General features: G+C 39.4%; 1 protein-coding gene across 2 annotated transcripts; it reads left to right on the top strand.

The window, feature by feature from the left end:
- Positions 1–66: 66 nt before the first annotated feature.
- On the top strand, positions 67–14,054 carry LOC146489919 (uncharacterized). Of its 2 annotated transcripts, none has more exons than XM_085113974.1 (9): positions 67–174; positions 2,997–3,061; positions 3,990–4,114; positions 5,364–5,840; positions 7,093–7,148; positions 8,034–9,589; positions 11,350–11,599; positions 12,674–12,710; positions 13,106–14,054. In XM_085113974.1, exons 3-9 carry the CDS (start codon positions 4,075–4,077, stop codon positions 13,420–13,422), a joined length of 2,733 nt encoding a protein of 910 aa, XP_084970100.1. In that variant the 5' UTR covers positions 67–174; positions 2,997–3,061; positions 3,990–4,074; the 3' UTR covers positions 13,423–14,054. The 2 variants fall into 2 exon arrangements, with proteins under 2 accessions (XP_084970100.1, XP_084970157.1); XM_085114031.1 differs by having other exon boundaries at positions 3,990–4,097; positions 5,362–5,840.
- Positions 14,055–14,391: the final 337 nt, after the last annotated feature.

Raw genomic sequence — 14,391 nt, forward strand, 5'->3', positions numbered from 1 at the left:
CGATTGCTTGATCCCGCAAATTACATGACGTCATCGCTTTAGCTCTCTTTGAACTCAGAGTGTACCCTGGGAACGAAACTGGGCGCCATCTTGGATAAACCCTGACTAAAAATATCAATGTGCTGATTGCTTTTACATGGATTTGATGGATTTTTTTTCTTTGTGATTCGTCAGGTAAGTGTACGCTAAAAGTTCAATCAATGCTGTACTATTTGGGGGACTTTCGCGTGATCCTTCAAAAGACTCGGCACTGATTTGTCTCCGCATCGGTCACGCGACTGCAGGAATAAACATACTTCAACTTAACATACATTGTAAACACACTCATGATACAACGTTTTCTATTCGTTGATAATAGTTACAGACTCCGTAAGGAAAGAGGCGCTATTTTAAAAACATTATTATCGTCGGTGGAACTTCTCTGTCACTTTTTGGGACTTTTAGAGATTTTTGGAATAAGGCAACTACTAACTTATTTGTACTCTCCCTGAGATTGATAAGATGCCTGTGACTTAATGCATGCGCCCGACCCCCCAACCCCACTCCCTGCACCTCTTTGTTAGCTTTACCAACAGTTTGGTACAAGCCCGTAGCAAGGCGAAAACAACTGAGGGGGCTTAGCAAAATGGTGAAACAAAACTACACCCCCCCCTCCCCCCTTCCCCACCGTCACTCAAAAACAGACTGATTTGGGAGTTTAATATGCAATGAGAACATAAAAAAAACCTGGTAGATTTAGTAAGTAAAACAATAACTTTGCACCTGCATCACACTCTTAATAGGTACATGTTTTTGCTTTTTCTTTAACGTGGACAACTACGTGAAGTTTCCTAATTTCATGTTTGAAGGAGGACGTAGACAAACAACGACAAATTTTTCTTTCTCTTTTTAAATTTGGAATCGGGCAGTAAGAATCTGACTGCAGGAGAATTTTTTTTTCTCTGGTCTTGGGGACATATTTGTGCGGCTTTTTTGTGTGACAACGCGGGAACAGTGGTATCAGTGGTCATCTTGTGGGCTCAACTCCCAGGGACCCAGGGGTATTTGTGAGGACAGCTCTGACAAAATAATGTCCCCAGTCCCCAGGGTGGAGCTTAAAATTGTGCCAAATATCCCCACCCCTGGGGGTGAAGAGGGCAATGCTGCATTCAATCTGACTAAAAGCAGAGAAGTCAGGGGCATCCAACAGATCGTTTTGGTAAAGTATCTGTTCTGAAGGTCTTAAATCCCCTCTGATTTTCTTAAGAAAATTTTCACCTCAAACTTTTTTTGATATGAGAAATTTAATGCCTGTTGTCTTCGGTTTGATAAAAATGTCGTTTTGGGTACCTAAAAAAGGCCAGCTAGGAGTTTTGGAAAGGCAATAAGACATAAGGTTTTTCGGAAATGGGCAAAAAAGCCCTAGTAAATTCGAGAAGACTCAAGTTCCCCTAGAATGACTGAAAAGATAAAAATTTTAAAGTGCCACCTTAAATTAACCTACAACCCTTTAAAAGCACTCTAGATAGCCTAAGCAGCGTTTTAAAGCATTTCAGAGAAAACCGTCGTTGGGTGCGCCCGAGAAGTCAGCCATGGGGTCCATGGGCTACTTTCTTCTATGATCATATCGGTAGTACAAGGGAAGTTAGTACATGTAGCAAACTCAAAAAATAAAGTTTAACATTCTTGCTGGCTTTGACCTCAACTCTTCTTTAACATTCAGATTTCTCTCTGGATACACAGAGGATATTACATGGCGGCACAAAGATATTAATTATATTTTCGAGTGGAAAAACAATATTTTACGAACAAGCGCAGTAAGTGAGTAACATATTGTTTCTAACACGAGAAAATAAAATTCATATCTTCAAGCCACCATGTAATTTTCTTTTTATATATAGACAAATCTATTGCTCACCATTTTTCACTGACTGTGCATAAACAACAATGAAAAAGTGGAAAATATGCCACTCAGGTCCTGGATGTAGTTTCGTCTGAATTTTATGAGTGGTGTATTTTCCAGTAAAACACTGGTGTCTATATAATAAAATGTCATCTTTACTGAAGTCGTGTTTTACAATGTTATATAAACCTTCTAGATAAAGTTACCTCAATCTATAACTTACTTACATGGCAAATGTAAAATATCTATCTGAATGAGGAAACCTTTCAGATTAGAAAGGTCTACAGCTAGGAAATAGGCCCTATATTCTTAAGAAAATCCCTTGTGAATTCTTCACATACATGTAACGCACTTATGACTGTTTTTTATTAAGCTGTTGTAAAGAAATCCAGTGGCTTTCTTTCGTGGTTGATGATAAAATAAACCAATTAAACAGTATTGATAATTTGTTTTTCATACATATAAATATACACCAAAAATGAGAGTAAGTTTGCTGATACTCCATTACATATTAACATTGTAACCACAATTACGAAAGAAAGTAGATTTGAAAAGTTGTTGACATGTTCAATAAAAATCACATCCGGGAAATGGTACAGTATTTTAGTCACTCCTTTTAATATGGACAGGTCTTGTCATGTGATAGTCCTCAAGTTGTCACAATTTGCTCAGTTGCATAGCTTTTTGTTAATTTACAATAGGGCTCCACCCTTAGTTTTAAATGTACATTGTTGCCTAGTGTACGTGGAACATGCCCTGAAATGAAGTTGCCTCACAACATTTTTGTTGCAGCTACCATTGTACAAAGTAGAACTGACCTTTACTTTTCACAACTGACTGGCAGCAACAAAAAATTGCAAAACATGCTCATTTCAGGGCATTTCACACTAGACAAGGATTCATGCAACTTGTGTCACAACACGTAGGAAATTGCGAGAAAGGTTGCATGAAAAATTGTCTAGTGTAACAGCGCCTTTACATGTAGATGCAGATTTTGTACTGTATAATAATTATTTTAAGATAATTATACATGTATGTAATTCACATGGAGTAAAAATATGTCAAGCATGGAGTTAATTTTCATTTTCTGTTGGGTTTACATGTATTTTCCCAGGAACTGCAAATGAAATGTGAATCAATGATTGATAAAAGTACTGGAATGGCATTAGCATCACCTGTGTAAGTATTTTATGCATGATCTCAAAAAATGCCTTTATGAATAGCTGAGGTTTTTAACAAGTATAATAATATTGTGACAACAATTCGTGCTGTGTTAGATTTTTCACCCAGGCCTAGTTCTGGCCCTGACCTCAGGATATTAATGATACCAAAAAAGGAGCTCAACATATCAATGGATGTGAGAAAGAGCATGGCTGCATGATTCAGTATTTTGACTTTAGGTCAACCTGGTTCCCAGGACCTCTCTTTTGCACCCATCTTTTCCTCTTGCAAAATTTTTTTCCTGATACAACTGTATGCACATCCCTCAGTTTGAAATATCACCTTAAATTGTACAAGGCATATAAAGGTCATAACAGTAAACTGTCTTTTGAGGATTCCTGAATTCCTTAACTTGTTTCAATGCAGAGAAACAAAAGCTCAGTTCTAACCTCAAATGGGGGATGCTCCCTTTTATAAGCTTTATAACTACATGTAGGTATAGTCTCCTCAAAGGCTGAGGTTTTTGAGCCATTCCAGTCCTGAAAATGGGGATAGATTTTAATGAGTTTGATTTTAATTGGTCAGGAATGGATTTTACACTGTAGTTCTAAAAATGGATATGAATTGTAGAGGCTGGGTCTGAAAATATGTGCGGAAAATTACATATTTTTGGTCCGTAATAGGATCAGGGTTTCGAGAATCCGGCAGCTCACCCTCTCCAAATATTCTGTCAAGTCCCCTCTTTCCCTCCCCCTGAGAATTTACCTTAGAATTAACAGGGGTCCTACAGTGTATGCATGTAAATTAGATTAGTAAACATTTATAGTAGCTTCAGTATATGTTTTAAACTCCTTGTTGGGTGTTCACAGCTTGCTTAGGATGGTCACTTAGGATGGCCTAGCATATAGGATGGTTACTTTATCCTCATTGTTTTCCTTTCCTCCAGGAACATGAATCTTTGTTGTGAATTCCTGTAATTCTGACACTACCAATGAAGAAGAAATTGTGTTCAACATTTCCAACCCATTATCATGGACTCCTCCCCCGGGAACAAGGAAAGAAGTTTGAAAGGTATAAAACGTTGTTTGTAAGAAAGATAATAATGCTATATTATATTTGAACTTCAGATGAAAGAATTAATAGTTAATAGTTAATTAATAGTAAATAATTAACTGTCACAGTTATGCAGCTGCCAAGAAAAAAAGCCTGAAAGAATTCAGGCTTGTATGGGATTTGAACCCATGACCTCTGTGATACCAGTGTAGTCCTCTACCAACTGAGCTTTCAAGCCAACTGGGAGCTTGGACCAGGCCCCAGTTGGTTTGATGCATTGAATGGAGCTGCAATGAACGTAGCTCCATTCCATCATGAATACACTTCCTGCCAACTGTTAATTTTGGTTGAGTTATACTGCAGACTCGAAATTAAATCGCCCCGCGCTATACGATCAGGATCAGTTGTTGTGTTAAGTTCGGGCCGTGTCACACTGTAATACCATTATTCTTGGCTATCATTTTTCTTTTGCAGTCTTCTTATTCTATGTTAAAAATACATGCACCATAGTGGGGGCCCTACGGCTAGGGAGGCCCACAATTGGTCCCCGCCGACCCTGAGGGGAGGCCCAACTGCCTCCCCTATATCGGTCTGTACATCTTCCATCTTTACCCAGGAACGGTCACAGTCGGCCCTAGGAGGAGGCCCAAAAAATCCAGGAGTACATGGGGCTGACCTTTTAAGTTCCAGTGGAGCACTTTGTCACCCACTCCCCATTTTCCAGCCACACCAAGTTGTTGTTTTGTTGCTGTTTTCCATAATAATTTTGGGTCTGATCCCAAGCATGAGGAAGTTGATTAACGCTAAAAATACATGCACCATAGACTACAGGCAGCTGAGAAGATAACCTGCGAAGAGGCATCTTGTCTTTTTTATTTATTTATTTTTTTCAGCGTAGAAAACAGGGTTTATTCCAGAGAGCGGCTTTGCAGGATTTACACAGTTCGAAAAAAAATGCCTCATAAAATATACGTTGGCGCGTCAAATTGTGCACAAGGATAAGTACTTATTTTCTTAAATAGAGTATTCGGAAACATCACTGACGATAAGATTGATGTGACCGCCGCTCTGCACTTCGAAATTTATAGCCTCTTCAGGCTGTCTCGATTGCCTTTCTCTTCTTCGTTTGTTTCTGTCTTCGTATTCTAAACTTTCTTGAATTGCTTCTGAGTTATTCTCACTAATGCTCTATTTCACGCTTTCATGAAATATATGGGAACTGAAAAAAGAGTGCCTTACTTACGTGAAATATTTGCTGTTTCCTTAGCTTTGAAGCGGTCGCATTTTAGTTCCTGGTTTGAGCCGATGCCTAGTTATGTTGTTGCCCGAGGACCAAGAGCTATGGCAGCTTATCAAAGAGCGAAAGCGACTGGAAAGACATTTGACAGGCGTGTGAAGGTGTTACTGATTGGCCAGGACCGTGTGGGGAAGACTAGTGTAGGGAGATCGCTAAAAGGTGAGCAGTTCAGGGTCAACGAGACAAGCACAGACGGAGTTCAGATGCACGAGCCTCTGAAGAATCCCGGAGTTCGGCCATGGAAGTTTTCTATCATGCAACAAGAAACAACAGCCTACCACCACAAATGCGCTGAGTACATTGGTAGAGAATTGTTGGCAGAAGCAAAGGCTGAGGAAACAAGAGCTTACGAGGAGTTTATAAATACATTTCCAAGACCCACCAAAAGACCGAGACCCTCCAATCAGCTGAGCCTAGAGTCACTGGACTTGATATTGGATCTAACAGGTGTGAAATGATTCCCTTACTGGATTAGTTCTTAATAAGTTAAGATTTTCAGTGGTGTTCGCAGACACGGATTTTTCTGGCACGATTTTCTGGCAATGGTTTCGGTCATGTCTTCTGCAGCTGTAGCTATGAAATCATGTGTACGTTTACTTGTGTTGCAGGTCGTTCACAGCAGGCAAAAAAAGGGTGCTTGTATATCATAACAACTTGACATGCAAAGCTGCTATGTTATGTTTGGAGTGCTTGGTGACTTCTCTGTGAAATCATTTCATGTGTCATAGCTGGTTAATTATGTTTAAAAACCCCGAGTCTACTCACAAAGTACTTATTTGTTAATGCAGCCAATAGTTTATGATCAGTGCCAAATGTAAACAGTTTGATTTAATGTATAGGAGCCTTACGCGAGTCGATAAATACTAGTTTTATTAGAAACTGGATCATTGGGTAATGCAGTTTTGGAGTTTGGATTGGCTTAACGGCCACGGTATATTTAACAATTATTCCACGAGCGCGCGTTAGATATGAGATGATAGATAGCACGTGCTTCGTTGGCTATAATCATCTCATATCCAACAAGCGCGACTGTAATAATTGTTTTATTAAAAACAATCAAGTAATATTGGTAGGCCTTGCTGATTTCCTTTTCAAGAGCAACCCGAAAACAATTTATGGTCGCTACTACTCGGGCATGGTATAATGGCTCATATACCATGGCCGCTAAGCCAATCAAAACCCTGGAATTGCATTATACAATGATCCAGTTTTTAATAAAAGCCATTATCAATCAATCAACCAATCAATCAATCAACCAACCAACCAACCAACCAACCAGTTGGTCGGTCGGTCGGTCGGTCGGTCGGTCGGTCAATCAATCGAGGCCATCAAATTGTCTTCTGGTCGTTTCCTCAAAATGACATCAGTAAGATCTACACTGTATTGATCAACATTTCGTAGTTTTTAATACAACAATTATTCCACTGGCGCTTGTTGGATATGGGATGATTATTGCCAAGGAGGCGCGTATCCAATGCGCGCTCATGGAATGCCTGCGTGTAAGTTTTTATTAGCTAGTGCACGCTATGCTTGTTAAATACATTGTTTCGGAAAATGCAGCCAGCTTCCTTTAATTTTCCTAACGTTATCATCCCGCCTCTACGATTGAATTTGTTCTTTTGCAGTGATTGTTTCTGAGAGGAATACAATGTAGGAAGACTCTTCGGTGATATGATTTAACATTATTTCCCATTTTCAGAAATCCCGGATATCTTCGGTTCCAACTCACCGCAGAACAAAAGCCGGGCAGACGAGGTATGAACATCTCTCCTTTTGAGTCAACAGCAATTTCATTCAATCCCAGCACGGGCTACATGTTGGATGTTAAAATACTTCTAATTTGTTCTAGTAAAAAGCACAACGCTTTTGAGTTTAAAATTAGACATGTTTGCTTCGTTACTTCATATTTGCAGCTAGTGTTTATTCACGACAGTTTCCTCTTCAGCCAATTTTTATAAATGGCGTTGTTTCAGGAGACGTTGTCAAGGCTTTGACGAACTAGCAAAACTGATCCCCGTTCATATCTCGTGAATCAGTGGACAGCGTATATTTGTCTCTGCATTAGAAATGAGGCCCACGTATCACCAATGCTTGCAAGGAGTATCCAGTGTATTTTGAGCACTCTGTATTCACCATGTCACCACAGAGTTGTCACATCCACCACTGCAAGGGTGGAAAGCCTGTGCAATTTTGGAATATGTTTACGATGATTACAATGTGTATCCAGTAGCAGTAAATTAACTTTACTAAACTGACCCCTTCGCTGGAGGTAGTTCTGTATTGCCGAGAGAATTCTGAGCTTGGTATGGAAGACGTAGATCTTCAGCGGCAATAATTATTTCATAAGGTGCCCTGGCACGGCACTGAAAAATCTATAGAGTATTGTTTAGATTACAGTTAGAGAAAAACAGAATTGTAGTGGAATTATCCGGCTTTGGAAACTATTTGGCGATGTTCGCGCCAATTTTAAAATACCATGTTTCTTAGCTTTATTCCACTGGCCAGTGAAATGCTTATGATTAAATAAGGAAGATGGCTTCCATTAAGATTCCTTTCATGATAATGAACGGCTAATGTTAGAGTCCCATATGAAGAGAACACTGTTAGTTAATGGATTTTCTTTTCTGTCACCATCACAAGGCGTCGCTAGATGCTCCAGAACTGCGGAATGGCAACATCCCCGATGAAATCGTACGCCTTTTAGCGGGCAAGCGAAGGGACGAGTTCGCCATTATCCCGAATGGCATTTGGCCAGTTATTTGGGATTTAGCTGGCCAAGCTGTCTATCGCGCCATTCATCCCATCTTCATGTCACCTGAAGCAGTTTATGTCCTGGTATTTGATCTTACAAAAGATCTTTGTGCTACAGCTCAGTGTAAAGTGAAAAGCGACGGTCATGACGAGGTCGAAATACCAACCCCCGACAGCGGCGATACAAACCTTGATCACATCATGAGGTGGATGGACCTGGTGCACTCATTACGACATTCCGACAATGGTGAGACTTTACCGCCTGTTGTGCTTGTTGGAACTCACGCCGACTGTGTAGATGGCAAGAAGATGGACGTTTTGAAGCATTTCCTTAGTCGCAGTGCAAGAGTTTTCAGTAAACACATTGTGCAGACCTTAACGGTAGATAACACTCGTGCTGGCCAACTGCTCAGTCAAGAGGATCCTCAAATTGTAAGGCTAAGGCAAGAGATACTCAATGTGGCAGACACCTTGCCTCACACAAAGATCAAAGTTCCTTTAAAATGGCTTGGGGTGGAAAACAAGGTCTTTGGTCTTTCCAAACGCGGGAGAAAATACACGACAAGGCAGCGATTCAAGATGGAGGTTAATTACCTTCAAGATGACGGCAGTGGTTGTGACGATGGTAAGGATTATGATAAAGATGAATGTGTCGATGATGATGATAATGATGATGATGATGATGGTGGTGGTGGTGGTGGTGGCGACGATGATTTTGTCATTGATGGTGATAATGTAGATGATGATGCTGTTTTTGAAGAGGAGGGGGAGATGGAGGAGGACGATGACTTCGAACACCTTTTAAACTTTTTGCATGATCGTGGCACAATCGTGTATCATGATCGTGCTAACCCAGATGGCTTGGTTGTGTTGGATCCACAATGGCTTATCGATGTGCTCTGCAAAGTAATAACGGTCAAAGAACAAGACAGGGAGAACCTTCATATCCTTTCACTTCGTCAAGACCTTCGAGACAAAGGTATTCTTCACTCAGAGCTTCTTGATCATGCTTGCAAGAACCTCCACCTTTATGACATCAAAGACTCTCTACTTTTCATTATGAAAAAATTTAACCTCCTCTGTGAATGTAAGAACAAAGTCAACCAGCCGATTTACCTGGTGCCTTGTATGCTCACAACTAAGCCTACAGAAGACCTAATGGGTCCGATATTCGAAGGATATGCACCGGTGTACATCACATTTGACACAAATTACGTTCCAGCTGGATTGTTTTCTCGACTTCTCGTTCTCTTTGGCGATTGGGCCGCCTCAAGAACCAGCTGTGAACAACAACAGCTTTTTGCTAACGCAGCTCGGTTTCTCATCGGAAGGGTTACTTGTCTCGGGTTTGCCTGCAGCAAAACTGTGATCAAGATACACATTTGGACGATGGACAACTCAAACCCAGCTGAAAGAGAGCCAGGAGTTTCCTCCGAGGTGTCTAGGTAAAGTACATGTAGCTATGAAGCTAGATTTACAGTGTGTATGTAACTTTTGCTATGAAGGATGACTAACATCACATAACTACATCGAGGATTTTGTGATCAGCTTTTAAAAGAAAGTGAAGGCAATCTGAATTTTGACGGTTGATTTCTGCCCGCTATTTTTTTTTTACTTTTTGTGTTTGACCTTACAAATTCAAAACTAAAGAAACTTTAAAGTTCCAGACGCGGTTTTAGAGACTAATGCCTTCTAATTAATATCTTGTAACTACCGAATGTTTCGTAGAATTTAATGGTTACGCGGAAACTACACGTTTAAAAGACTCGACAGGTTTCCATCATCTTCCAACGCTTATTCTTTGACGGATCAATACTACCACTCTGTGTCAGTTGATGCATTAACAATGGTGTCGAACGGATCCCTAAACATTGGCGAACAAGTTATGGTCGTTTTCTCGAGACATTGCTATCGGTTACCATAGCAACGGTATGACCTATTAAATGTACCCCTGAGTTACCGTGGTTATAACTAAAAAACGAACTCGGCGACCTCCAATTTTTGTTATGGACCTTTAATCAGCATGTCTAGATACAAAATTTTGCAAAGTTTTAAAGAATCTATGGAAGGGTTTCAGAGCCACCATAAATTTCGAAAATTTAAGGTGGCTCTGAACCCCTTCCCTCTAATTTTACTATTTAGAGAGAACAACCGTAACTTGTTGCTAATGTTTCCGTAATTTGTTTGATATCATTATTATATCAATTGATAAAGACCGGTAGTATCGATCTGTCAAAGTATAAGTGCTTCCCTGTTTTATATGCTTTAAGTACAGATTTGGGTACTTTGCTCCCAAACTGAGTACTTTGTGGTAACGCGGTTAAAATTTTAGTGTATGTAAGGTTAACACAGCGCAACACCAAAGCAACAACAACGGCAATGAAAAAATAACAAAATAACAGTGACAACAACCTCCCAAAAAGTTGTGTCCTTTTCAGAGTCCCTTCTGGTTTTACAATTCTCAGGTATCATTTTTGTCAGTTGCTTGAAAATAGGTGAATGCTACGCGCCGTTTATTTGTGAGGTTATAGAAGGTTTTGCTTTTTAGCCTTTCTGCTTGATGTAATCAGATTATATTTCCCATTTTTTCCATCTACATGAACTGGAAAGACAACTAAATACTCTAACCTATTAAGCCTTCCATTTCCGATGACTAAACTGCTGTCCAATTCCTGCCCTCTCCCTCGAAAAAACAAATCAAAGTTTGTGTAGATTCAACAACAACAACAACAACAACAACAGTGGCAACAATGACGACAACAACGTCAACAACGACAACAAAAAACAACAGCGACAATGACGATACTAAGGACGATGATAACGACAACAAGAACAACAACATCGACAACAATAACAACACCAACAAACGACAGTGGTGACAATAACGTCAACAACGACAACAAACAATAACATCAGTGACAACGATAGCGACAGTATCGACAATGATGACACTAACGATAATGATAACGACAATAACAATAACAACAACGACAACAACAGCATCGACAACAACGATAGACCAACAATATTCACCATTGGAGAGGATTTCTCGATAGGTTTCACTTGAATGGGCACCCTTACGAATCATTTGAATCACAGACTCAAATGGTATAATAGTAATACATGTACGTGCGCCAGATATCACTATAATTTTATCCTCATGATATTATGCACGCGGTAAGCACGCCAACTTTTTTCCCCCTAGGATTTTAAAGAAGAGCTTACACATACTGAAAGAAGAGTGTCATTGGGTGCATGCAGTGTCCTGGGAACTTTGTGGTCAATGCAAATTGTGCCCAGGCAAAGTTGACCCCTTGACTGGAAAGTGTTTCCGGCATCAGGAAAGGGGATGTTTCCATGACGACTGTGCTCACTACGTTCCTGTAAACTGTTCGCCGTTTTGCTGTAAAGATGCCAAAGGCCCTGACCTCCGTATACCTCAGACTTGGATTCAGGTTAGTAGTAACAAATCTAGTGCATTTTGAACGCTTGTTTAACGAATGTGCCTGGTTTAAAAAGTATGGTATTCTCGATGCTCGATGCTGATTCAAGTGTTATTACTAATCATAAAAATTCCTCCGAAAACTTTTGTCACCAAATTTTGACTTAGTTTTTTCTTTGTCATAGCCAACATCTATTAAACACATTTTTAATGAGCCGCGAGATGGAAACCTCGGTAAATTTTTAATCGGGGAATAGCGTTCATCGGTTTTCGAGTAACCGGGCCTTGATGGGTAATGCCCAAGTTTGAAAGGCCTTCCAAAAGTTGGAGTTAGATGCATTTGAGACATTTTGATGACAATCTTTCAGCCAAGGATATTGGACTAGTTTTCAATTGAGTGTCGAAAGTAATTTCGCGTTTGCTTTAATTTTGCCTCCCTTTACTCTGTGACTGGTTAGGAAAACTCGCGCCACTTTCTCAAGCAATGAGATGCAAAACTAAATCCAGTCAATCCAATCGTGACTGGTCGCACGCGTTTTCCCGCGCTTGGCGCCGGTTACATGTGCTTTATTTGATTCGCGTCTGTTGTGATTGGCCAGAGTAGTAACGTTAAATTGGCTTTACAACAATCAGTTGAAAAAGGCTCTATCATCCAATATACTAAAAAAAAACAGAAATGGGTTTTTTCTTCCTTTAACTCCAGCAAAAACAACAAAACTTTATTATATTAAACGCAAAAAAATCAATAGCTTTAAATGTTACTTGATTGGAAAATTAAACGGAAATCAAAACAGGCGGTGCATATCTTTTCAATTGTTCGATCTAGTATCACTTGTTGTATTTTCTTCAGTGGAGGCACACAAAATAAGTAACGATAACACACGGTGGGTCGTATGCATATAGTAAGTAAGGTATTGTTTGTGAAACCCTTTAATTTGAAATGCGTTAGAGTTAAGAATGACACTTTTGGTTCATCTAAAGAAGGGCAACTACCTCTGGTTCACCATAATTATGTTTTTTTCAAGTTTTTCCCGCTGTTACTACTTTAGAAAGATTTTGAAGTTGCACTTTTTACTTTTTTTTTTAGGCAGTTGGTGAGGACATCACTTCTCAAGAACAGCTCGGTAAGTTATTCTAAGTTGTTTTGTATATCGGAGATCTGTTACAGTTATGATGGCTACAACAACGCGAACTTCATTCACATTTGATTTTCGTTCTCTGCACATTTGCCTCCTAAAATGATCACATACATCGATTTCATGGAAAGTGAATAGACCACGGGGAATTTTAAAAAACGCAGTCCATGCGAAGTCCTCTCTGAGATCCTAGATTTTTCGACACACTTTGGCAAGTCCAATTCGCGAAATAATACCAACCCAGGATAATTCTGAAAGGACACTGATGACTCCATCTCAAAATTGTTCCGATTGGTGTTCTTCCTCTAACCCCTCCTCTGCAATGCTGCAATGAGTTACCCTGTTTGCTTTCTTGTCAGTGAGTTTGTTTTTTTTGTTCACAGATGCACATCCTTCCAAACGGTCAATAGTTTTGAAGGAGGAAAGCAAAACAGTCCCAACAGAGGACGTCCTTGATGACCTGTCCCGTGACATTGGCAAGTTTTGGAAATCTCTTGGACGCAAACTGAAAGTTCCGCATTCAAGCATTGAAGAAATTCAAACAGACAATGTGCAGTATCCTGGGGTGAAGGAAAAATCTTTTCAAATGCTTATGGTTTGGTTAGAACGAGGAGAATCAGTTACATTCAGTGGATTGTCAAGGGCATTGAAGGCACTTGGAAAGAACAGACTAGTGAAAAAACACTGTAGTGGACTCTAAACCCTTTGGCGAAAAAATCTATCAATTGTTTTTGACAAGCCACATGCATACTAGTTATCCTGACTCGCTAAGTTATTTTTAATCATAATCCGGCATACCAAAAAAAAAAATAAATAAATAAATAAAAATAAGATGGCGACAGGCTCACCTACCCATAATTCCTAGCGTGCGAAATCTCTAAAAACGCTCATAAAACGCTCAGAAAAGTTCTGAAAACTTCAAATATAGCATTCACTATGTTGTTAGTACGGGGACGAATTTCGCCAAAATATGGCTTTCTATGTGCTTATTGGCTGTGTAAGGTTCGCAAGGAATTGTGGTTAAATGTACAGCCACCATGTTTTTCCGTACGATGGATTCAAAAGACTTGCTACTCTTAAATGAGCGTAGTCAGCCTAATGTAAATTCATACCATATAATGATGAACCGTTGTTGCAAGCGTTCTTTTACTAGTAAACGTAGTTTGCAGAATATAAATAAGTAAACAAAGGCTGAACAACGAAATTGTAATTAATTAACGAAATAATGGTTTGTAGGTGAATGTTTTCGAATTTCACATACGGTTTCAAAAACTATTTTTTTACTGTTCAATGTATTTTTATCGCTTTCAACTAAAATTTTTTACATATACACCATACTCGTTTAATTGACTGCGTTATCATTCCTTTATGCTACTTGTACAATATATCTTGCGTCTCTCATGACAATACGTTCTCCGAATGACTCGATTTTTACGAAATAATGTTTGTTATACATACATAAAGCACTTAGTCCAAAAGCATGCCTGTCATTTTTTCTTACAGTACTGATACTCTCGTCGCTCATCCAACAATAGCATATATCTACGACATAAGGCTATGCTCTCTTTTTTTGTTACACATGCAGATGAAATTTGACTAGACGTAAACGTCAAATTTTTAAATATTTAATTGTTGTGCTTTGAACATGGCACTTGCAACCATAACATTC

The sequence above is a fragment of the Pavona decussata genome, unplaced genomic scaffold, assembly GCF_977016875.1.
Source record: "Pavona decussata unplaced genomic scaffold, jaPavDecu1.1 SCAFFOLD_2, whole genome shotgun sequence".
NCBI lineage: Eukaryota > Metazoa > Cnidaria > Anthozoa > Scleractinia > Agariciidae > Pavona > Pavona decussata.